This window comes from Mus caroli, chromosome 13 (assembly GCF_900094665.2).
Source record: "Mus caroli chromosome 13, CAROLI_EIJ_v1.1, whole genome shotgun sequence".
Lineage (NCBI taxonomy): Eukaryota > Metazoa > Chordata > Mammalia > Rodentia > Muridae > Mus > Mus caroli.
Genome location: NC_034582.1, coordinates 46,624,035 through 46,649,290, shown reverse-complemented (window position 1 = coordinate 46,649,290; position 25,256 = coordinate 46,624,035). Strand labels below are relative to the sequence as shown.

The window sequence follows — 25,256 nt, the reverse complement described above, 5'->3', positions numbered from 1 at the left end:
CCTCCCTCCCTCCTCCCTCCCTCTGTCCGAGAGTGTGTGTCTCCCAACTTCAAATGCTAGTCTTTATCAGTACCTTCTTGACTTGAACTTTGCTCCCACCTCCTTGGAAGGTCTCTGAGTCAGAAACTCCTTCTGTTGAACAGAATTGAAGGTGGGTACAGTGTCTTATTCATCCCAATACTCTGCCTTTCTGAGGCCTTGTCATGGAGGCCTTGAGCCAGTCTCCTAATAGAACCTGTCTGAAGGGCGCTCTCCTGTCAGCTTCCTCTCTGCGAATCTATGCTCATTTTCTTTTATCTAACACCATAGTTGTCTACATTTCTTCCTAAATTATCTTCTAAGAGTTTCATGATTTTCTGGTCTCTGTTTAATACATTTGAGTCAATGTTTGAACAGATATAAGGTCTTTTTTTTTCCCACATGGATGCCCAATTATTCCAGGATTATCTATTAAAAACACTGTTTTCTTCAGTCCATGACTTTATCTCTCATTAAAAGTTAGCAAGCATTATCTAATGGGTCTGTTTCTGGCTCATTACTCTGGTCCAGGTGCACGAGTCTGTCCTTCCTCTAACACTTCAGTGTCTTGATTCCTGCAGTGAAGTTTTCCATATTGCTCTTCTTTCTGGGTCCAGAATTGTAGCCTGGAACCAACCCTGTTCTTCTCTTTCAATACTTTGGAGACTAATCTGGATCTTTTTTCTTCTCTTAATAAACTTTAGAAAAAAATTATTAATAGCAACAAATTCATTTCATACATTGTTTATATGTTACTAAACTTATACCTAAATATTTCATTGAATACCTAAGTATTCTATTTTTTTTTAATGGTACAATAATTGGTTGGCATTCTGTTTCAAATTTTATGTGGCCATTGCTAGTGTATAAGAAAGTGATTAACTTAACATTTTTATTTACTTATTGTTATTGTGTGTGTGTGTGTGTGTGTGTGTGTAGGAGCGCATGCATGCAATAATGCATGTGTACAGGTCAGAGGGCAGCTTTGTGAAGTTGGTTTTCTACTTCCGTCCTCACATGGGCTCCAGGGTTTGAACTTAGGTCACCTTTACCCACTGAACCATCTCACTGGCCTGTGACTGGCGTTTGTATATTAGCTTCAGAAGTTGGAAAGTTACTTTTATTGTGTATTAGGTCAAAAATAGTTTTCATTGTTGGCTTCTTTATCATAGCTATGCAGGAGTCCACAGACAAAGGCCACTTTATTTCCCTTCCAGACCTGTGTTTTATTGCATTTTCTTGTCTTCATTAGCTGGGACTTCCTTTCTGTTGTCCCAGAGTGGTCACAGAGAGAAGGACTGAGGTAGGCAGTGCCCATAGGGCAGGGGGGCTGAAAGGTCAAAGATTGCCTCAGAGGGACAGGTAGGTGACGCACACTGAAGTGACCAGCTACTGTCAGTGACCAGGGTCTGTACAGAGATCAGCTCTGAAGCACGGTGCCACCTCAGGTCCAGGAAACCTGGTCCTCCCCTTGCCTTTCTGGACCAAGTCAGATGTTCTAGATAGCTCTACTGCAATGAGGTCTTTCTTTTCTGCCCCACGACACCTGCTCAACCTCTCTTTCCTTTTGTCCTCACAGATCCGGACGAAGGACAGGGTCTTTGACAGCATCAGCCACCTCATCAATTACCACCTCAAGAGCGGCCTGCCCATTGTCTCTGCCGGGAGTGAGCTTTGTCTCCAGCAACCAGTGGAGAGGAAACCCTGAGCTTGCCCAGCGCCCCAGTCCCCATACCTCATGCCAGGTCAGGAGGACCTGGGCTCTGCCGCTCTCAGCCTATGGAAATGGGGGCAACTGTCTGTGGGCCCATCACCTTTAAAAGCCCCCCAGGGAGGTTTCCTTCAAGTTCAAATTTCATAAATATGTTCACACAATTCAGACATGCTTATTAGAAGTGTACATACCCACACATCCTGTACAAATGGCCCCGATATTTATATTTTTTAAGACTAAGAGAGATGTGAGAGACTAGTGCTCTATGCTGTGTGTTTTTAGAGAGAGGCAGGTTCGACTGTAGTTGTTCTGGGAAAAATATTAACTAACCTGTTCTACTGGGAAATTTTGCTAGGAAGTCATTCTTACGTAATAAGCACAATTCAAGGCGAATGCAGGTGAGCTGGCAGCTCCAGGACAAACAGAATTGTGAGAGAATACAGTAGCATGCTGCCCAAACATCTGCCCCTGCTGATACCGCTTTGTGTGAGTGCTGGTTCCAGACTACAGCTCGGCTCATGGGTGGTGGTGCCTCCTCTGGGATGGTGGTACCTCCTCCAGTCATGGCTCGCTGGGTGCTGCCTCCTATGCCCTGAATTGACATTGTGTGAATGGGTTTTCTGCCACAGGATAATCCACTGAATCCCCACTCCAAAGTAGATGGTACTCTGGTTTGTTCGGGTCATGTTTCAGCATGGGGAACCTTTGACTTCAATTGTGTGTGTGTGTGTGTGTGTGTGTGTGTGTGTGTTTGGGAGATTCATTTGAGGCCAAACATGATACTTTGAATAAGACTTAAGATGTCTGATTGGCAAATGCTTCCTTGTCAGCGTACTGATGACGTGTATGTCTGAGGAAGTAGGATGTGCGTATTCCTGGTCTATAGGTCCTTCAAGCCAATGTGACCATCATGGGCTTTTTTATGGAAGGTGCCAGTGAAGTGGCCTCCCACCTACCTCTCGTATTCAGTAGAACAAAAAACCATGTGTTAGAGCCTCGAAAGGCCTGTGCCAGCTTCTGCCCAGAATTGAGCTTTGGAGATACACACACACTGGGCTGTTTTTCCCCAGGTCCGTGTGTGCTCAGCTCCACGCTCCAGTCTTTGGGAGCAGCTGGAGTGAGGGGTAATGAGCCTTCTTGTCTCTCCTCCATATTTTCTTAGTAGCCCCATGAAAAGGAACCACGCTCGTGGAGCTCTGTCTTCTCTCTCTGCCATCTCAGAAGCTGTTGTTTCATGGTGGGTGATACTCTGTGTTTCAAAGCTGGCTACATCTATGACTTCTAAAAAGTCATGTGGGCAGTGATTGCCCCGTGACTTAACAAACTTGAGCAGATGGAGCACTTGGTGGTTGGCTCCTCATAGGACTGTGACCTGGGTGTTGGTCCCTGCGAGACTCCATGTGGTGGCACTCCTGACTAGCATAGTAGGACTCTGTACGTTTTAGGGTTGTGTGATGAAAAACTGGATTTTTTTTTTTGTTTGTTTTGGTTTTTCAAGACAGGGTTTCTCTGTATCACCCTGGCTGTCCTGGTTGAACTCAGAAATCCGCCTGCCTCTGCCTCCCAAGTGCTGGGATCAAAGGCATGCACACCACTGCCTGGCTAAAACTGGATATTTTTAAGAGGAAGGAATTAAATCTCTCTGTGTGTGTTTGTGTTTGTGTGTTTGTGTGTGTGTGTGTGCGTATTGTGGGTAGGTAGGTGGAGAGAGATAAAGAGAGGGGAGACAGAGATGGGGGTGAGGGTGGGGCGCTCAGTGGTTAAGAATACTGGCTGCTTTTCCAGAGGACTCAAGTTCAATTCTCTGAGCCTACATGACAGCTCACAGCTGTCTGTAACTCAAGTCCCAGGAATCTTGTGGCCTCCGTGGACACCAAGTAGGCACATAATGCACTTACACACTTGCAAGCGAAACACCCATACATATAAACATAAATAAATTATATTCTAAAGAGTATAGTTAAGGGGAGACTAAACGTTGGGCCAATCGGAGTTTGGCATGGCTCTAATTGTAAGTGTGAGCCCCGCTTTTGCTGCCCCGTAGTCAGTTGGGTGCTAACAGGAGAGGCTGGGAAGGGAAGATCTTGGGGGCTCAGTAGGAGATCTCTTGGCAGTTTTTAACCCTTTGAGTGCCCGCTGGATCCAAGCTGGCAGCACAGCAGTCTTCTAGCATCGACTTTCAGGATCCTGCTGTTTCCTGGGTGGTGTCAGTCGGGACAGATGCTACATGGATGAAATCACAGAGATGAGCAGATATGCTGGTAGCCCCTAGTTCAAGCTCTTGCCTTGTGGCCACATACATAAGCATTGAGGTACCCCAAGAGTCACCCTGTCCTCTGTCCCCCAAGAGGCTGTGCCCTGTGCACACACATACAAGTCCTGCTGCTCCTGTGTGTGACTGTATTGTACATAGAAAAACATACAAAATTATCCAATCTTGAATTTCCTGCTCACGCACTGCTGGAATGCTTCTGTTCAAGTCACTAGCAAAGTGTTACAGACCATGAGCACCTCAGCATTCTTCTGACTTCATTTCCCTCTCCAGGGAAGTTAAAAAAAAAATACTCAGAAATGAATTCTCTGAAGTCAGTGTTGAGTTTGAGGGTAATAAGATTTATAGGAATCATTTCTCTTTTAATTTTAATTCAAAACATCTAGTTATTATTCCAGATTAGAGGACAGGAGTTGTATTTAGGGAAATCTTTTAGACACAGGGCAGACTGCAGAGGTTGTACTTGGCAGCCATGTTCTGGCCTGCATTCCTTTTAAAGCATGTCAGAGTTCACAGGGGTTCGTCATGTCTTTCTACAAACACCATGTATGTGATGGGACAAGTCCCTCAAACCTCACATATACCTGGGGAAACTGAGGCTCACTTCAGGTCGCATCATCAGCTAACAGAAGAGCTGTTCTAGTCACTTAGCCTTTTCTGCGCACAGGTGTGGCCTGCCTGTGTTTTGAGGCCAGGGTTTGGAGGCAAACCCCAAAGCTGCTCCCCCCTGAGCCCACACTCCTCTTTCATGGGTTCCCAGACCATATCTGCCTGGGTAGGGCAGGGCTTCGGGCTATGAAGGAGCAACTCCATACTGTGCAGAACAGCACTCTGCTGTGCATTCAGGGGCTTCAGCTCCCAGGGCACGGTGGCTGAGTCTACGCCAGGCATGAGGGTCTGGCGTGTGCCTGGATCCTGTGCTCCTTCTTATAGGCACCCCACCACTCCGTCCAGAACTCTGCATCTATTTTAGTGGTGCGTGGTGGGGTTCAGCAGCCTTAAAAACAGCCCCTGTCTGCTCTTGCACAGTGGCTCTGAATCCCCTGCCAAATCCTTCCATCCCTTGCTCTCCTGGGAGAGTTAGCTGTGCTTCAGATTACCTCTGCACACTCGTGGGGCTGACTGACCTCCCACGGGGTTGTTCATCATGGTCTAGGTTGGCTCTGATTCTCAAATCTCCCTCCATCATAAGGTGGGCAGTCTGCTAACAACACAGGTCAAATGACTCAATCTTTGACCTACACTTGTGTTACGACCACGGTGTCCCTTTTGTATTTTAAAGACGAAGAGTGGGATGCCTGCTTAGCCTTGATAAACAGCTTTCTGTGACAGGCCAACTCAGATGGTGGCTAGATGGGTCAAGTAGGACACATGAAGCAACCGTGAGGTTCTCCTAGCAACAGAGGCAGTTGTACGTAAAGGCCGTGAGAAACCATGAATGGAGGGTAAAGCTTAGGTTGGAAGGACAAGGGAGAATGAATTCCCCAAAGCCCATGGGATTCAGGTCACAGTTGCCATAGGCTCCACTGGTGTCCTGAAGATGCCTCTCTTTCGAAGGGAAGATCTCCCCCATGGTGACATTAGACACCTGGGAGGCCTCCTTATAGGAGTGGCTATAGAGTGGACACCTCCATTCCAACTTAGATCCAGTGCCACATTCTCTTCTTGTTAAAGTGAGTTGAGTTGAAATCCAACTCAGTCCCCAAGACAGTGATGCAGCAGAGGCCACCCCCACGAAGCTCATCCTGGTACAACCTGAACAATAGGTTCTCAGATGCCATGACTTGTGCTTCCTTCAAAGAGTGGTGTGGATAGAGAAATAAATATGTAAAGTGACTTCCTGGGACTCTTCACTGACAAAATGTATCTCTCTTCTCCTCCATGGGCCCAAAGTGGCAGGCCATCTATAAACAGTTTCTGTGGATGGTGACAGCCAGATTTTAAATAGGAGGAGGGTAGTAGAAAGGTTGCAAATGAAACCATGTGCTCAGAAACATATGTGTGATGTAAGTTCTTATGGAAATTTTGAAGTGTGTGTGTGTGTGTGTGTGTGTGTGTGTGTTTTCAAGAAAGACAATGTAGATAATAAACCCCACTCCTGGAACATATTACAAACCTAGAAATTTTGCCCTTCTGGGATAATGGGCAGGTGCTTCTGAGATGATTCAGCTGAAGGGGCCCTTGTATTTCAGCTGAAGAAATTGGATGGCAGTGGTCAATGGCTAGATCTAGGAAAGAATGCAGGACTTGCTAAGGTCTTTTGAGGCTCCGACATGTAGCTCACATGGAAGCAACATACTTCACCTTTTGAAGTACAGGAAGGACTGAGCCATTTACCTGAGAGAGTCAGGACCTGTGGTTGATGACTTAGCTGGTATTCTACCAAGGGGAGCTGGGGGTGGGGGTGGGGATAGAGGGGGGATTTGGGTCCATATAGCTTACTTTGGAAATGATCCCAGAAGTCAAGAAGGAAGTAGCTGCTGTGGAATGGTTGCATTGTGGAGCACGAGTCCACCCAGGATACATTGTGGGCATCTATTTGCTGCTAAGCCCCGGGAGCAGAACTGAAGACACCTGGGTTAGCCAGTGGGTGGGGCAACGGAGGAGCTCCACCACAGTCAGCATGGATGGAAGGCTATCTCCAGAGATTTCTGCCCAGCCTTGTGCATACCTGTGCACACTCTGTGAACTGGGACATCCTGGGGCAGAGGCTGGTATTTATAAAAAATCAGTCTCAGAGCAGAAGGCAGACATCGAAGAACCAGGCTGCCTGATCCACACATGGATTTCAGGGCTCTGGCCCTTGGGCTCCTGACTCAGCAGACCTAGTGTGAGGGTAGAGCACTTGTCTTCAGTGTGAGGACATGCGAATGCTAAGGGTCTTGGCTTTGATGTTGACTGGTGAGCCTCTACCCCTTCCTTGACGCTTACTTGTGGACTCCATCTCCCTCCCACCCCCACCAATTATGAAGAAAATTTCACACCACTTCACATCATATTTCCCAGGCCCATGCCATGAATTTGAAAATGGGAAATTAATAAGTACTTAAAACTCCCTGCAACTGTGGCTGGCAGATAAAATGCCATCTGCCAGACAGGATTTATTTATAATGGGGTTTATACATATTTATAAGTTTGCAAGCAACAAATGCACAGTTTTAAAACTGGCACATTTTATATCAGCTAGAAAAAAAACTGCAACTTTATACTAGGGCTTTCTGAGTGTGAACTGCATGTGTGTAGTATACACGTACACGAGCTTTCTTTAGTTCAGATGGAATGCGCACCACAGCATGTGTATGTCCAGATGCAGATCAGCTCTGTGCTGGGTCTCTCTCTACTGAGCCTCTGGGGTTTCCTGCATTGGACAACCTGTATATGAGAAATGGCACCAAGAACTTGGCGGTTGATAGGCTCTCATTTGCAGACCTGTGGAGCAGAGTTCTGGGTGTCGTGGACTGTGAGGCCATGGTACAAAAAGAGAAGTAGGGCTCTCACTGCAGGCCGTGACAGAGGGAAAGCAAGCCAGGAGTGTGGTGCATTTCTGTAATCCCAGAACTTGCATGGTAAAGGCTAGCTCAGGGCCAACCTGGGCTACACGAGGGCATATCTCAACAGAACTAAACAGAAGGGTGGGGAGCAACCAGCAGAAGACAAGGAAGAGGGAGGTGTTGGAGAAAAGGAAAAGGGACACGCAGATGAAACACCCACAGACCCACATCCTTTCTTGACCCAGCCTGACTTACCACAACCGGACTTGGCTGACCAGCCCTCCTGGCCACATTTATACATTAGATCCTATGTAGCAGGCCCTGCAGGGACTTGTGGGACAGAGAAGGGAACATAAGGTGGATCTGTTCCTGTTTATAACCTAACTGGAACCTCTCCTCCAACACACATGAAGAAGTGTGAGAGTGTTGGAGTGGGAGTCTGGGGAGGCTTTCAGGGCTGGTGTGCTCATATCCCGTATGGACCATGGATCAGGCTCAGGACTGAGCTGGAGGCTCTGAAGGATTTTAAACAGCAGGTGGCGCTGTTGTGCCCTTGAGGAAGAAAAGGGTGCAAAAGTTCAAGTCAGCGTCCCTCATGGAATCTGCTGATGTCAGCAGGATGCCGGAGGACAGGATGAAAAGCTTTCCTTTCCTCTCGCTGCCCTCTCAGATGCCCTGGGGGTAAGTGAGTCCCTGAGACCCCCCAGACACACCTATGGGTGAAAGAGAAACCACAGGAAATGAACAGCTTTATGTACCTACTGTACATAGAGGACCGAGCCTATGGGGTGAATCTGAAACCCGAGCTCCTGAGGACATACAAGTTCACACTGGAGGAAATTCCTTTACCACAACCAAAGTCACTCACAGCAGAGTCAAGCGACAGTTCACAAGGCAGAGACAGTAGACTAACTAGTCTGGGGACAACTAGTTTCTTTTCCTCTTCTTTGTTTAACAACACTACGTGTGAGTTGCCAATTGAATGTTCTCTGTTCAACTGACTTTTGGATATAACTTGTTTCTGAGTATTGTGAAATTTATGTGAATTTCTTTGTGTTCAGAATGAGACATCTGATGTTCAAAAGCCCCAGGATTAGGGGACAGCTCAGTGTAAATGTAATGTAATGTGTAACAAGGAATTGAACAGTTTTCCAAAAGCATTCGGGTGGCCGAATTATACATATTGATATATGCATATTTGAAATTTCTTTTTGTTTCTGTTAACCGCTGTGAAACACCAACAGTTACTGTAACAGTTACTACCTGGGAGTGTGGCCAACCGCCCCTTGCCACTTTGATACTGGCCTGGAATTGGCTCCCTAAGTCACCTGTTGAGGAGCAGAAATACAAAGTCAACTTTAAGTTTTCTAATATTTTTCTTTGATAAAACTTGGGCGATATGACGACCATTTGGCGTTCCCAAGATATAACAGGTGAAGGTGATCAGCCAGCTTGGACTCCCTCACCTCCAGGGACTCTTTAGAGAAACGGTGTTGCTTTTGGTCTCATGCCCTCCACCATGGTCCTGGCACACCACAGCCGAGCTTCTGGGATAACCACGAGGAGGCAGCATAGAACATCCCATCCCCATGGCCGAGGTATGGCTGGTGGCAGGCTAACCCTAGACAATGCTGCTCTTCTTGTTATTATTAGGTACTGGAACACGTGCCTTTACCATTGGGACGGCCACCCATGCACTTCCAATCCCAGAGCTCAGAGCTGCCCCTCTGCCCTCTGACTTAGACAACTACGTGGGTGATGAGGTTTTTGGTTTTTTTTGTTTGTTTGTTTTAATTTTTTCATTTGTCCATACAGTCTCTAAAGCATGGAACCGGCAGCGGTGTCATTAGACATTTTCTATAAAATGCACCTTGTTATCTTTCTGTGACCGGCTCTTTCCCAGCACACAGAATAACCGCGGCTCAAAGATTGAGAGGAGTAACCATTTTTAAATAGTTAATTGTTTCAGTGACTGTAAGTGTTAAGTCTGTTGTTGGCAATAAAGGCTACTGTGAAAAGTGTCTCTTGTTTGCGTGACAGAACTCATGTCTGTGTGTGGTGGCAGGGCGCCATCATGCGTGCATAGAAGTCACAGGACAACATGTAGGGAGGGCTTCTCTCCTTCTGTCATGTGGGCCCTGGGGATCGAACTGAGGACATCAAGTCTCACCAAGGCAAGCAACATTGCCTTCTGAGCCACTCGCCAGCCCTGGATCTTATAACGCATCGCAGAAGACAGGAGGGCAGATTGAAACCTTTCTCTAGAAAATTGGTCTTATGTTTTTCCCTCAGGGGTGGGAAAAGGGATAACTTGTCAGAAACACTTGAAAAGATTCATGCCAGTTTTGTGATCTGGAGCATAGACTGCCTTGGGCAGGTCAGAGGTGATAGACGGCGGGAAGGTGGAACTGGGGGGTGGGGTGGGGGTGTCTTTTCACTACAAGTTATAACAACTGTCGTCAACAAAGCATCACACCAAATATGGATCCTCTGTGTGTGGGATGCAGGTTAGTGGCTAAAACTTACCGACTATAAAACAGGGAGCCAGTTCTGCCGGCTGCTTACCCGCTTGCTCATCTGCAGACACTGGCAAATGAAACCTAGTCTTCTGGTTGGATGACATTTTTATTTTTTTATTTTATAATTTCTTCCCTACAGAGGGGCTATTACCATTCTTCAAATCATAGGATCTGCTGGGAAATGGCTCCCCTGGGATGCCCTGTGCCTACGTAAATGCCACAGAGGGCAGTTTGTGCCTGTAACCATGACAGGAGGAACACAGGTGCTGGGGAGACTGTGGTCAGTCAATCTTGCCAAAGCTGGCAGCTTCAGGTTCAGTGAGAAATGGTGTCTCAAAAAAACAAGATGGAGAGCATAGAGAGAGAGATCCAACATTAACCTCTGGCCTCTCCTGCATGCACAATAGTGTACATGGGTGGGCACACACATACACACACTCACCACCGCTACCACCACTACCACCACCACCAGTAAAACAGCATCTACCCAGACCTGTATCAGTAGCATCCAGTACGCAAAAGCTTCAATCTAACATCATCTACAAGATGGCCCTGGGGGATAAAAGGGACTTAGTGATTGGGCATCAAATGTGGTTTATGCCTGTAATGCCGTGAGACCAGGTACTAGGGGAGAGAAGCAAGACCACCCCACTACACCCCCAAGTGTCTATTCCAAAACAATAGAACATACCACACAGACCTCCAGGATGGGTTTTTATACAGGCTTTTGGTTTTATTTATTATTAACAAACATAAACTGCAAGTAGCCAAGGTCGCTCACTACCTTGGGCGAGCCCCAGGGTCTCTGGTGTCACTGGTTTCCGACCTTTGACCTTCAGGGCGAGGGTTGGATGCACCCGATGTCTCAGTGCTGTCTCGGAGGCTAGCTAGGGAAAGGTGTGCACACTGGCATCACGGTCGACGGATCCACTGGGCATACATCAAAGTGAGCGCAATTGGGTTTTAGTGTATTTTTATTTTCAGTTGCTTGGCAGTCTGTCATGCTACAAATGTCACCTCCTAGCTGGGGATGGTGGGCCTGGCCCTCCACAAGGGTTTGTTGCGTGAAAGCAGACACAGGAGGAAATGGAGAAGCCAGAATCCTGTACAATGTGTGATTAATATCAATGACCCAGACCCACGGCCTCAAAGCATTGCAATCATGAAAGAGCATGCCCACAAGCCCTGTTCTCTTTCCACCTCAGTTCCCTTACACACTGCTCTGCTATTTATTTTTCCCTTAACCCAGCACTTGTATGCTTTCCTTTTTCAGAAATGCCATGGGTTTTGTCAACATGGCAACATTTTCTCGGTGACATAGAGAAGGGCAAGGCCAATGATTGAGCAGAATTTCTTGGCAGTGACCTATATCCATCAGGAGTGACATGAGGGGAAGTCTTTAGTTAGTCAGACCAGGGTTACCTAAGACCCAGAAAAATGTCCCTAAGCAAGAGCAAATGCCATCAGGTAACCACCAAGAGGAAAAAAAAATCAGTTTTAAAAAGGCCCATAAGTGTGTAAAGGCTGCTCTTCCAGGGTTCGTAAGGCAACAGTCTCTGAGGCTAATCAACTTATGGGGAGCCTTGACATGACATTTCCTCAAATGAGAGTCTTTCCGAAGGCTGTTCTGGGAGCATGCATGCTGGCCACCCTCCAACGCACCCACCTTTCATCTGTGTGCCCTGTGGGCAGAGTCCTTGGGTAGGGGATGTTCAGAGGTGTCTTCTACGCATTTTCTTTACAGGATGGACAAATGAACGCAGGTCCAAGCGGAGGAGAGTGGCTAGAGCGTCCATCATATGGGGATTGGAATGGTTCTCTCTAAAGAGTGCACAAATAACTACATCACACCTCCCAGCCTGGCGGATTCCTCTCACTGAATAGTCCTGGACAGGGTCCATAACTGAGGGAGTTGAGAAGCTTTGCTGACAGCTCCAGCTCCTTGCCAGCAAAGGGTGACAGCAAAGGGGACAACCAGCCTCAAGCTTCTCTCTATAGACTTGAACTCGGGACCATAGAGATGAAGGACTGGCTTGTGAACGTCACTGCGGGAACCTCTCTACATGCAGCAGACCGACTGCAGTCCCTAGAAAGATTACCGACAGTGGAGAGCATCTTGCCTCTCCTTAGGAGTTCTTCCTTTAGTGGTGCCTGCATTCTGAGAGATCCCAGCTGGCTTTGCTGTGGCTTTCAGAAATGCCTCAATGACCACATAGTCTGGCTCTCAGGTGTACCTAAGCTTACGCAAGGGACCCAAGAGGGAGAGGCGCAGGAATGTAAGGATAAGACCCGCACACCTGGGCTGCTCTTGGGTGAGGCTTTTGAGAATACAGAATACTTTAGTAACTTTTCACAGTTATGAGTTAGAACACCGGTGCAAGAACACTGGGAAGGGGACATGACCTTATCACATGCTGAACCTGGGACAGCAGTGTGGGCAGGTTTGGACCAATGATGTGTGGAAGTCTGACACTTTGTAATGGGTTCCACCTGGGAAAATCAATCGTATACATCCTGTACAACACAGCAATGAACACACACACACACACACACACACACACACGAGCACCCATTCTATGGAAAATAAATGTAGTGTGAAAGCAGGGAGACATCATCCCAATGTGCATGTGCATAGCACATCACCACCTGCCTTCCCTGGACCAGGGGAAGCGGCATCCGAAGGCAGTGCACCGTGTCAGCAGCTTGGTACATTCAGAAGGATGGAGCCTGCAACAGATAAGGCACATCCCAAGTCCAGGCTGAAATGCGTTGGTGACTCCTTGGGTCTCCTCTTCAGGAGATGCCACACAGTCTGGCCACAGCAAGCAGACCTCCAGAGTTAAGATCTCTTAAGGCCCCACGTGGAAGTGATGCATGCAATAAATAGGTGTGGCTGCAGAGCTTGCCCTGTTGAGACCGTCACTTGCAGAGGACCCCGTTCTGAAACGGCCTGTTTTTGTCAATGATGCAGGAAGAAGTAGCCATGCGGGGCAGGTCTTCCTTGACCTTCGGAGAGTGGCTGCTGTTGTTACTGGAGCTTGACTTACTTCTGCTTGGGTCGAGGGCAGGCTGCATGGGTGAGGCCTGGGTCCCCTTGCCCTTGACCAGACAGCCGCACACCAACCGGAAGAAGGCGCGCCGCATCTCTTTGCTGGCCAGCGTGTAGATGACAGGGTTCATGGCCGAGTTGAGGACAGCCAGCATGATGAACCACTGACTCTTGAAGAGGATGGAACACTCCTTCGCCCTGCAGGCCACGTCGATGAGGAAGAGGATAAAAAGGGGGGACCAACAGGCGATGAACACACTCACCACTATCACTACGGTCCGCAGAAGGGCCATGGATCTCTCAGAGTTGTGGCTGGCCACCCTGCGGCTGCTGGACTTGACCAGGCAGTAGATGCGCGCATACAAGATGACGATGGTCACCAGAATGGCGGTGAAGATACTGATAAGGAAGGCGATGTATTTCTTGGAGTAGAGGGGTAAGATGGTAGAGCAATCGGGAAAGTTCTCCAGGCAGTTCCAGCCCAGGATTGGCAGGGCACCCAGCAAGAAGGCAATTAGCCAGCACATCCCAATCAGAAGGAACACGCGGTGCTTCTTGTTGGCATCATACGGCCTCATCTTGATCATGGTCAGGTGTCGCTCAATGGCAATGGCCAGTAAGCTGCAGGTGGACGCGCCCAGGGCTACGAACATACTGCCCTCCCTGAGGAACCACACGGTTGGAGATAGACTGAACGTCTTCCTGCCGGACATCAGAATATTGACCTTGTAGGCTATGCCGGCCAGCAGGTCGCAGAGAGCCAAGTTGCCGATGAAAAAGTACATGCGGTTGTGAAATTTATTGTTTTTCCAGATGGCGATCAAAACCATCAGGTTCTCCAAGACTATGAAGCTACAGGTGACCAAGAAGAGGATGGTGGTGATGAGGGTGCCACCCTCAGGGGGGTCCCGCAGCCTGCCTGCCAGTTTCCCCACGTAATCGTAATGTTCCCGGAGAGTGTCATTCCCCAAGACTGGCTGGTGGCCCTGCGCATGCGTGGTTGCCATGGCTTCCTAGAGATAGATGGTTACTTCAACAGTCCACGAGAGGGCGCGCCAGGAACGTTCATTTCAGGGAACAATTGGGATCGTGGTGGTGGGTTCCTGAAGGCGTGCAGGCCTGACTTCGGGAAGAGTGTTGAAAATAGGCTCTGTAAGGAGATGAAAATAGAAGGCGCTTTAGAGCAAGTGATCACCATTCAGCAGCCCCAAGTGTGGAAAATGCTAACGCGTGTGGAGGGCTGATGTGCAGGGAGTGCTTGGAACATAGGCCAAGTCTCTAAGATAGAAACCAGGGAAAGCTGTTAGGGGCCTGGAGCTGCCAGAGAAGAAACCTCAGAGTGCGAATCTGTGAATCCTGTAACCGCAGCAGAAACGAGCAAGCTTCCACTTGGAAATCTCCAGGCACCAGGAAATACTGCGTTACTTCTCACCCACCACGTGGGAGCTGGTAAGCCAGTATTCCCAGCTGTGGAGGGAATCAGATTTTTCTCAGGATGGGAAAAAGTGAGGGAGGGAGGATTAGAAGGAAGGAGATGAAGGAGAGGAGGATGAAAGGGAAGAAAGAAGGGGTGAGGAAAACCAGAACACAGTAGGAAAAGTGGTATCTGAGAGACTTCTGGGTCCTCCAGGATGAAGTTTGGAGCAGTACCGTGAGAAGCACCCATACTTCCTTGGGCTGATTCCTTTGGGGTCTGGATGGGCCTTTGGCCCACCTGGCAGACAGCCCTACACTTTGACCACAGAGGGAGGGCAGGAAGAGCAGCCTGAGCCTGGGCAAGAACCCTGCGGCCACTGCACTGAGCAGAGCTCAGAGAGGAAGGAACTCGAACTGTCCTGGAAGAAGCGGCCACTGAGGTTAAAGGAAGAAAGGGAAGGGAAGGGTAATGACGTGAACTTTGAGTGTGGCTTGAAAGGAAAAAGTCTGGGCCAGGAGTATAAAATAGCATATTTACAATGCCTGGGACTAGAAGGCCATACTTGGCTGTGAAGGCCTTGAGTGGAAACATCAAACCCTGAAAAATTAAGTGTCTCTGTGTGTGCCTGCATGTGTGTATGTGTGTGTATATGCATGTGCCTGTATGTATGTGTGTATGCATGTGTATGTGTGCAGGCATGTGTTTATGTGCATGTGTACATGCATATGTCTGTGTCTGTGTGCATGCATGTGTCTGTGTGTATGTGTGCATGCACGTGTATGTGCATGTAAGAAAGAGAATAAGCATGTGTGCCTGTGATGCAAATGCATGCACATGTATTCCCATGTGTGTGACTGAACCTGAAGCACATCCATGCAGCCACATTGGCTGGCCACTGAGCTCCAGGGAATCCTCCTGTCTACTTGCCCACAGCACTAGGATTACAGATGCATACACCAAACCTAGCTTTCTACCTGGGTGCTGGGGGGTCCTGAACTCAGGTTTTCACTCATGCTTGCATGGCAAGCACTTCACCAACTGAGCCGTGTCACCAGGCCTGCCCACTGGCCTGTGGATGTGTTAACCTGGCTTACATCTCATCTCCATCCACCTCCGAGACTCTGGTGCTCTGCCGAGCAGTTGTGAAGGCAGTGCTTGATGGGCACGGGCTAACCATTTATTTTTTACTGTCGTTGACACACCTACTTGTACATCTTTGTGGGTGTGGCATGGTGACAGGTGCATACATCGGTGATGACCACAGCATAGCCATTCGCATTCTCCACTCCTTAAGCATTTGCAAGTTCGGAGGCCCCTATCTTTGTGTTCTTCATTGGGGTGAACCCAAGCCAACTGCAGAACTTTAGAACTGAGTCCTCTGTCCAACTGGGTCTCACCTCTTTCTGTTCCTTCCGACACCCCCTCTCTATGCTCACTTAGTTTAAATTAAAGTTACTGGATTCTTAAATATCTGATGAGGTCCAAGGGAGGTGAGCTGAAAATAGCCGACTTTGCGTACCCGCTGAGGATTTACTCAGTGTTTAAGCTCCAGGCCTACATTTGGTTCCTAGACACATGGGCCAACACCGCGGGGCTCACCCACCAGCAGGAGCTTCTCCCAACAGGGACTTCAATCCCTGAAGGATACCAGGGGTTCCTCTATAGATGGTACTATAGGGCTGAGAAGAGAAAGTGACTCCTGGGAGACTCTGTACCCCTGAGATACCCCCTGGGAGCAGTGGGTTTGGTGTAAGCCTCTTCTTTTTCCATCACGGGGGTGGGGGTGGGGGTGGGGAGCTTAGCATTGGTGACATTGGAAAGAGGAGGCCTGTAGCTTCTTGGCAGAGGAATCTCCTAGATTCCTGGCCCCTCGCAGGCATCTGCTATTCTAGATTTCCCAGGAACTGTCTGAGTTGATGTCTGCATTCTACCTGGAGCTGCCCTTGGCCTAGTCCAAGTATCTGAGCTGCCTGGGATGATGCAGGGCTTGAGTCATAGTCAGTCTGAGTGCCACTGGCTGGGGGGACCTTTACTCTGCCTTCTTTTAACTTCAGAGAGTGATTCTGAGCATAAGATACTGGTGATACAGAGGGGGTTCATATGCTCAGGACTCCTGGCACCCATTGAGCGAGCCCCCTCTCACACCCAACCAAGCTCCCCACTGGGCTTCTAAAAGTTCTTCTTGAGGCAGGCAGGACAATTCTACAAGTCTCTTTTTCCTCCTCCTCCTCCTATCATCATCATCATCATCATCGAGTATCAAGTAACATAACCTGACCTGGAAGTTGCTACAATGATCTTGAATTTCTGACCCTCCTGCCTCTGCCTCCTAACTGCTGGAATTACATGCTCAACCCACCATGCTGTTTCATGCAGTGCGGGGGTGGGAGGGGTGGGAGTGGGGGCAGGGGGAGGGCATTGAACTCAAAGCCTCTCAGCTGATAAGCGAACACTCAGCTAACTGAGCTGTATACACTCACATGCAGCCCAGGCCTCCTGATTTTAGTTTAAATCTCATCTGTCTGTCAAACCCCAATCCACATTCTGCTCATCTTGTGGCACCATCTAGGGTCAGGCCAGCTCCCATGACCTTTCGTCAGGGTCGCCATCACTTTAAGAAAAGCATAGCGAAAGCTCTCATTAGAAGACTAGGAATTGTAAGCAGCCAGTTTTCAGAGATGCAACAACATACCCAACAAAAGCAACGTAGGAAAAGAGGGGTTTATCTGGCTCCCGGTTCAAGGGTGCAGTCTACCACAGTGGGGAAGATACGTGCCATGTGCGGAAGCTGGAGGCAGCTGGTCACATCATGTCCACAGTCAGGAAGCAGAAAGATTGTTGGTGGTCAGCTGGCCTCGTTTTTCTTGTTGTTTTTAAAATTTTACTTATTTAATGTATGAGTGCTCTGCTGCATATACATCCGCCTGCCTGAAGAGGGCACCAGATCCCCCTATTGATGGTTGTGAGCCACCATGTGGTTACTGGGAATTGAACTCAGGACCTCTGAAAGAGCAGCCAGTGCTCTTAACCACTGAGCCATCTCACCAGTTCTGCATTCTCTGTTTTTTATTCAGTCCAGGACCCCACCCTATGGGATGGTCCTGCCCATCCATTTCAATTAACCTGATCTACAAAGTAGTTCCTGCCCAGATCTGTTTTGTTTTCATGCTGATTCTACATGTCCTCAAGTTGATAGTCAAGATTAGACGCCAAAGGCAGGAAAAGCCATCCAGATGATCAGTGTCCATCCTCATGTCCTCGGGGGCTGTCCCCTGACACAGCAGCTGGCCTTCCTTACTTACAGAGTGGATCTGGGTTCTTACAGATGGTGGAGGACCCACCCCATGCTATGCTGTGTAGATGCCCAGGTTTGTTTTCAAATAGCCCTGAGCGGCTGTCTGCTCTGCCATCAGGGGTTTCAGTCCTGAGAACAGATAGACAAGATAGCTCACAACACTGCTGAGAATTGAGGTTCCCCTCCAGGTTTCTTGTTCTGGGGAAGACAAATGTACTTAGGTTAGCCTTTGTGTGCACATGTGCTCGTGTGAAAGCCACGAGTCAGTCTCGGGTGTTGCTCCTCAGATGCTGTCTACCTTGGGTTTGTTATGGCTGTGCTTGCCATTCATGTGTTTTGAGGCAGGGTCTCTCACTGGCCTGGAACTTGCCCAGTAGACTTGTCTGGCTGGCCAGCGTGCCCCAGGGTTGCTCCTGTCTCTGCTTCCCCAGAGTTGGGAATACACGCATGCGCCACCACACCCTGCTTTTTCACAGGAGCTCGGAGAATTGAATCCGGGTCCTCCTGCTCAAGAGGCGAGCACTTTCCTCACTGAGCCATCTCCCCAGCCCTCGTGCCATGCACGTACCAATGCAGATTGTTTCCAGTGTCTCGCTTGCCCAGCCTCCCACAGCACTGGACACACCCCACTCCTCCCTGGAGAGTTTGAGCTTTTACCTCCAGCGTGAGCAGAAGGAAAGAGAGTCCCTCCAATCAGGCAGATCTGATCTCAAGCCATGGATTGTGACCCTTTGGCAAATTCCTGTCTCAGAAAACGTGTATATTATGATTCCCTAACAGCAGTGAAATGACAGTAATGAAATAACAAGGAAAATGACTTTACAGTGGTGGTGCTTGGGGGGTGGGGGCGGGAATCACCACAACACGAGGAACTGTGTTAAATGGCCGAGGCATTAGGAAGGTTGGGGACCACTGTTCCAGGGGGAACAGAAGGTGAAGAAAGGCAGGGACACTCTTCAGGAGTGGATCTTTTTAAAAATTTTCTTCCTGCATAGAAGAAGACCGAGCAGAGTGAAAGAAAAACAGGTGAAGAGAGAAGCAGACACCAGCAATTAAATATCCACGATGAAAATGATAGTGGACATGCCAGGACTCGCAGAGGCCAAGTGCTTACAAGCTAGTCTACTGTGCTGCTAAAGCCTGGACCATGGTTCCCCTTAATTAAAACTCATCTCTCAAGCAGCAGAGATTTTATAGAGCATCTTTTGTTAGATTCCATTCTGTTCCCCTGCATTTGCATCTTGAAGCTGTCTGGCTCTCTGGGACCTAAACACCTATTTTCTCTGGTTTATCACGATTGTAAAGCTGGTTACATCCTGAGAGCTAAGTCCTGGGCTAAGCACCAGATTGGTTTTGGAGACATCTAGATATCGCTGCGTGGTCAGAGGCAGGTCACAGGAGTCCTTCGCTCTGTTTAGAATAGGTCAGATAGGTTCCACTGAGCTAAAAGAAAGCCTCAGTCATGTGTGTCAGTGAGCTCTGCTTAGGGCTAGGTTTGGTGTTTCAGTTCTGTCACCAAATGAATGATGCACCAGGAAGTCAGCCTGCCTCACCACACAGACAACCAAACACTCTTGGAACCAGCACTCAAATCAGCCACCAGGCCACCAGGGGTCTCTGCTGGTCACTACTGTCACCCAGCATGTGTCCACTGTTTGGGTTTCTCACCCAAGTGAATTTATTCTGTTTCTTTCAGTATGTAAATGAACCCATGGCACACCCTGCATGAGGCACCTAACCACACTTGTGGATGCAGGGCGAACCAGCTTGCTCTTTACCCATCTCTGCACAGCGCCCTCTATGGGTCTGATCTATCACAGACAAGGGTTGTTTCTCACACATTCTTTTGGTGAACAAGTCCCTGCATCTTTGCAGGTCACTCTTGCTTTCTAAAGGGGCACATTGGTGCAATGGGTAGACTGTAACCATGACCCAGAAGCGCTGGCCTCTCTGACAGTAGCTGTCCAGTTAGGCCTATAAAATAGGCTTTTGTGGGGGGTGGGGGGGTGTCAAGGTGTTCCCACTGAAGGCGCGGGAGATGCAGTAGGCAGTTTTGCATTGGGCGTTGGGAAAGGAATGAAGTCTGGCAACGACATTGTAAGTTGGACTGCCGATGCATTTCCTTTGGAAGAGAAGGGAGCTATGGGTAGGGAGATGGCTCAGACAGCAAAGCCCTTCTGTAGACACTGAGAGCCTAGGTTTGAATTCCCAGGTGGCATGTAAAGCCAGGCATGTCAGTAAACTTCTGTAATCCCTGCACTCCCACACAATATGGGAGGCAGAGGCAGATTTGCCAGAGGCTGGGCCAGCTAGCCTGGTGTACAACACAATGACTAACAAAGGAAACCCTGTCTCAAACAAAGGCAAGGACTGATTCCTGAGGTTGTCGTCTAACCTCCATACATGTGCCGATCTACATAAGCAGCTGCATTCCCACACATGCATGCACACACACGCGTGTGCGCACACACACACACGTGCCCCTTACTCAAACAAATGTATATGCGAACACACATACACACAGAGAGAAGTGCCCCTAACACACACACGCGCGCACACACACACACGTACACGAACACACACATGTGCCCCTTACTCAAACAAATGTATATGCGCACACACATACACACAGAGAGAAGTGCCCCTAACACACACACACACACACACACACAATTTTTTTTTTTAAAGAAGTCTAATGTTGAGATTGTGGCCACACAGAGACTAGTTTATGTGTCTTCCAAAATCTGAGGCATGTTCTGGTCCCACTGAGTTCTAGAGCGGAGGACTCCCTCAGCAGCACCGGTCTCCTCAGCACAGGTTTGTAGGCAGCCCCTTGCCGGTGTTCATCAGTACCCCCAAGGTTTGGTTAGCAAGCATTCCGACACCCCCAGCAGACCCCTCCTCCCTTCTCCTGCACCCCTCTGATCTGATGGGGATTGGACTGGAGTCCTCAGGCACTCTGCATTTAATGGGAGCCACTGTCCACATCCGAGATGCCCTCTCCCACCCCCTGTCCCCCCATCCCCCATCCCCTGAACCTTCTCACTTTGGCCTCACCACACTGGGATCGCACAGCTTTCCTTGAAACAATCTGACACCAAACATATTTTCTTTTTGCCAAGAAGGAAGGAGACGCCTTGACCAAATGGCTCAGTGGTGGGTGACCCTACACGAGAACCCGCCAATATTAGGCATGCCTGCCCTCCCCCCCCCATCCAAAAGCAGCTTCCCTTAGGGAAAAGCGAGCCTGGGAGAGGGGTCTGATAGATTCCAGATGTGCCTTCTACACTAGCGACTCACTTTCTCCATATGTCGGTTTAAAGAGTAAACAAACTATAAAAAGAAGGAAAAGGAGGGAAAATATCTCTGCTATCTAGTGTGCCCCCTCCTTCTCCCTCCCCTTCCCTCTCTCCCCCTCTCCTCTTTTTTATTTTCCTCCTTGCTTCTTTCTCAAAAATCTCAGAGAAAAAGACATCTCTCTTCGTTAGAGGAAGGACTCCTTCCAGAGATGTCAATGACCTCAGTCTCTGAATCGTATTAAAGCATCCAGTTTTTGACAGTGAGCAACGTTTCTTGGAAAGCTGGAGTTTTCGTTTTTTTGGTTTTTTTTTTTTTTTCATTTAAAAGAACCAAGAAATGACATAACCAGAGGGCCAGTCCATGGCTCCCACTCCTGGAGAGTTCCTTTGCTCCTGAGTCCTCTCACTCTGCTTTTCTGTCTAGACCTCACTCTGCCTCTAGAAGACTGTTCAGGGTAGAAGGAAGGCTTCACTCACACAGCCCCCCACACTGGGCATGCTGAGCTAGGGTCATCAGTGAAGCACCCTGTGAGACAAAGGTTACAGATGAAAGCCGGGGAAGGCTCCCCGTTTCTCCTCCTTTCCTTCCTTCAGGCATGGACACGAGTGCCTCTGCCTGGTGGGGCTTTCCATGTCCTGCTGTCTGCCGAACATGTCCTTCTCATTAGCAAACAAGACGATACACAAATCTGGATGCGGTCCAAGAAACCCCAGATATGGAGGTTATGTCCCAAGAACACTGGGTGCCCTGTGAACATCTTGCGCGTCAGACTTGTCTGTAGAAAGGCATCGAATCGTGGATGCAAGATCTAATTTTGTTTTATATTTGTCTTCCCCTTTGCCTGCTGGTCAGGCTTCTCAAATTCTCCCTACAGTGCCTGTTCCCGGCAATGACAGGGGACCAACTTACTGCCAAGCTTTCCAGAAAACGAATGTGGATTTGTGGAAATCACTTCCATCAGGAAGTTAACGATATGTGCAAGCATGAGGTGTCTTGCCGGGGAAGTCCATCCTGGTCACTTCGTGTCACATCTAGCCCTACGATAGTATGTGACTTCTGAATGCACACAGGGGGAAGCTGAAGTTCCTAATGGCAGAGCCTGGGTAGGCTGGGTGTGAAGCATCTGTCCAGTCCATCCCTTCAGGGATAAGGTTTTTATGAGTTCGTCTCTTGTCATAGGTCCCTTAACTAGGAGGTGCTAAGAGCCTCTTGGTGTCTTTGCAGTCTAATTGCTTGTAGCTACTGGCATCCCAATACCAGCCTTGGAGCTCGGGTGGAATGTTTAGATAACTCTAAAAGATGGGGGAATAGGATTAAGACCCAAGGGTCACAGTCAGCCTGCTGATCACCTCTTCCAAGCACTTGTGGGGAAGAAACCTTTTAGAATGCTATAACAGAGATCCAAAATTGATAAACATGGAATCGTGGGGGTAGACGTGACAACAAGATTCAAGGAACCCCAACACCACATCCCAGCTCACACAAACAGCTTGCTCAAGAGTGGCCCTTCAGACTTTGATGGAAAAGGAGGGATTCAGCTACCACAAGGGGACCCCGACATTTTCAAAATTATGACACACTCAACATGTGTATTATCCTTGTAATAGAGAAATATACCCACAAACTGTAGGCACTGAGGAAAAAATCTGTGTAACAAAGGATCATGCTTTCTAGAAAAGGGACCAGTCCCTGACTCATGGGAAGCAGGGCATCAGGTCAGTACGTAAAGCTTCGCAGGAAATGGGAGTTCCTGCATCCAAATATGGTAGACAGCCAGGAGGGTCTCGGTATGGTGTGTGTGTGTGTGTGTGTGTGTGTGTGTGTGTGTGTGTGTGTGTAAAGAGCAAATGGCTTCGGGGAGATGCTAAGTGGTTATGACGTCAATCTCCCCAAATGCCGGTTGGGGCTTCCTAAGGGCAAGCTCTGATGTATGTGGGCAGACTGACACTGACCAGATGAGAACATCTGCCAGTCTGCTGATGGAAAGATCTGATGTGAAGGTATATGGCCACACAATACTCCCCCAAGCACTGAGCTCTGCACCCCTTAAGAAGCTTACAGATCTAGATTCCTCCACAGCTACCCAAACAGAGCGCCTGCACACAGGCACACACACACACCACCACCACCACCACCACCACCACCACCACCTCAACCAAACAGCCCTGACCACAGCCACAACTTGCCAGGCCTTTACCTGAGGTATGTAACCCCTTGCTCCACTTTCTAGGAATTATATTCTCTTGGCCCCCCCATCCCCCACCCCCGTCTGCTTGGTTTTAGTCTATGAAGGATGGAACTTTGAATAGACACATTTTTGTAGGTGGTGATATGCAATACCAGAGACTTCTGGCTGCAGATCTTAGAATGAGTGACTCTGGAGGCTTTGGAGGAGGCGGGTGTCAAGAAGAAGAGGTGTTTGTTCAAAGCAAAGTATTCCCTTTTAACAGCTGACCAGAAACCCCTCTTACATCAAATCTAAAGAACATGGTGTCAGGATTGTTCAAGGCTGGAGAGACAGGGACACAGAGACCGTGTACAGGCACATGGTTAATGGTCACCCTTCCCTTTCTTCTATTTCAGTTAAGAACAGATGACACACCAATCTTCTCTCTCATTATCACTTTGCTGGCACCTTGTCTTCTAGCTCCAGGCCCGACACTCCTAATTGTCTAGTTTGAGAAGTGCTAAGAAAACTGGAATTTTGTCACTAATAAAACTTACAAGAATCATTTGCTTTCTCCCAGAGGGAAAACCCACAGCCGTTCCCAGTGCCCAGGTTTTCTTCTCCTAAGATTGTCTAACTTCTTAATTAGCCAAGTAAAGCAAGAATCTTTCCCTTGGACTGCCTGCTCCCTCTGCTCCGGGTTTACAAACACATTTAAAAAGCCCTGGTTGTTATTTAAAGGAACCCTATACCTCTCCACCAGCTCCAACGGGCGGTTATGTCCTGTTCTCCGGGATATGAACAGGAGGGGGTGGCCGAAGCGAGGCACTCGCGAGCCCAAGTCACTCTGGTGCCCCGACTTGGTTGAAATTTTATCCAAAAAGGGGGTTCAAACAGGCGCCCAACCCACAACTCTGGTTTGTGCAACCCCGGGATCCGGTCCCGCCGCTCACCTCGTTCTGCAAGGCGCATCTGGGCTGGTTGCATGCTGCCGTGTCTCCGCTAAAACTCCAGTCTAGGGGCTCCTCCGGAGGTCGCTCGTGGCCTCAGGTTTCTCTCCCGCTAGGCTTGTCCAGCCACCCTGTTCAGCACCCGGACCTTGTCGCCTGCCCCTGAACTTGTTCTCCCAGACTCTGCCCCAGAGGATCCGAAGGCAAACTTTTGCACTGCCCTCCGGGGCGGGGCCCAAAGTCACCCCGCCTCCTGCCGCCCCTAACCCAAGCTTCAGAGCTTCGCGGGCTGGTCCCCAGATACGCCCTGGGCCCTGGTTTGCAGCCATGTCCCCGCCTCGGCTACTTCCCCGCCCAGTCTCTGGATTACTTCTCTGCATCCGCGCTGTCTGGACTCTGGGACTCGGGCTGGGGCTCTTCAACCCTCTGTATTCCCTAAGCCCCTATTCCTCTGCCGATCACCTTCCCCCCCACCCCCAAACCTGTACTCTGACTCCAAGGTTCTGCGTCTATCCTGCTAATTTTAAGTGCTCCAGAACCCAGCAGCTGCAGATACCAAACTGGGTGCAGAACTGGGCTTGGGTAGATATCTACCTAAGTGTCCAGAAGGATTTGAGCGGATTCTTATTAATACTGTTACTGACCTCGAGGTGACTAGTTTTAACTATACAATCTTTAACCTGAAATCAACCGACTACCAGCTTGAACTGGTAAGCTAAGCCCCCTGCCCCTTCGGACTCCTGCCCCTGCCCCCATCCCTTTCGGAGCTGAAAGCAGGGACCCCAGCCTCTTGTACATTTCAGGTCCTGACTCCTGTGTCTTGTCTACCTTACTTAACTGCACCCCAGTCTACTCCTGCGCTCTGGGCAAGCCTCACCGGCCATGTGGGGAGAAATGAGAATCTTTGGGGGGAACCGCACGCACAATTGTCAGTTACAAAGGAAATGCAAAAGATCTCCAGACCAGCTTGGGGAAGGAGAGGGGAGAGGAAGCAGACCGCAGCTAAATTCCCGAGCAGGCAGGGTTCCAGGTCCCTGCTACCTTTTCTCAGGGCTTTCTTGCCT

The 25,256-nt window shown here is 49.0% G+C and overlaps 2 protein-coding genes across 3 annotated transcripts in view; one reads left to right on the top strand and one right to left on the bottom strand.

Moving 5' to 3' along the window:
* The window catches only part of Shc3 (SHC adaptor protein 3), a 143,147-nt gene extending 139,881 nt beyond the window's left edge, over nucleotides 1-3,266 (top strand). For both annotated transcript variants that reach the window (XM_029468657.1, XM_021180505.2), the window contains one exon: nucleotides 1,598-3,266. In XM_029468657.1, the coding sequence (XP_029324517.1) occupies nucleotides 1,598-1,726 (129 nt within the window). In that variant the 3' untranslated portion in view covers nucleotides 1,727-3,266. The remainder of the gene's footprint in view (nucleotides 1-1,597) is intronic.
* Nucleotides 3,267-10,722: 7,456 nt separating this feature from the next.
* Nucleotides 10,723-24,407, bottom strand: S1pr3 (sphingosine-1-phosphate receptor 3). Its single transcript, XM_021180081.2, has 2 exons — nucleotides 24,196-24,407; nucleotides 10,723-14,213 (listed from the first exon to the last, which is right to left on the bottom strand). Exon 2 carries the CDS (start codon nucleotides 14,068-14,070, stop codon nucleotides 12,934-12,936), a length of 1,137 nt encoding a protein of 378 aa, XP_021035740.1. The 5' UTR covers nucleotides 14,071-14,213; nucleotides 24,196-24,407; the 3' UTR covers nucleotides 10,723-12,933.
* Between the last annotated feature and the right edge of the window lie 849 nt (nucleotides 24,408-25,256).

Bases quoted from the DNA above. Each gene is read 5' to 3' on its own strand.
- S1pr3 (XM_021180081.2), bottom strand. From the start codon at position 14,070: ATGGCAACCACGCATGCGCAGGGCCACCAGCCAGTCTTGGGGAATGAC.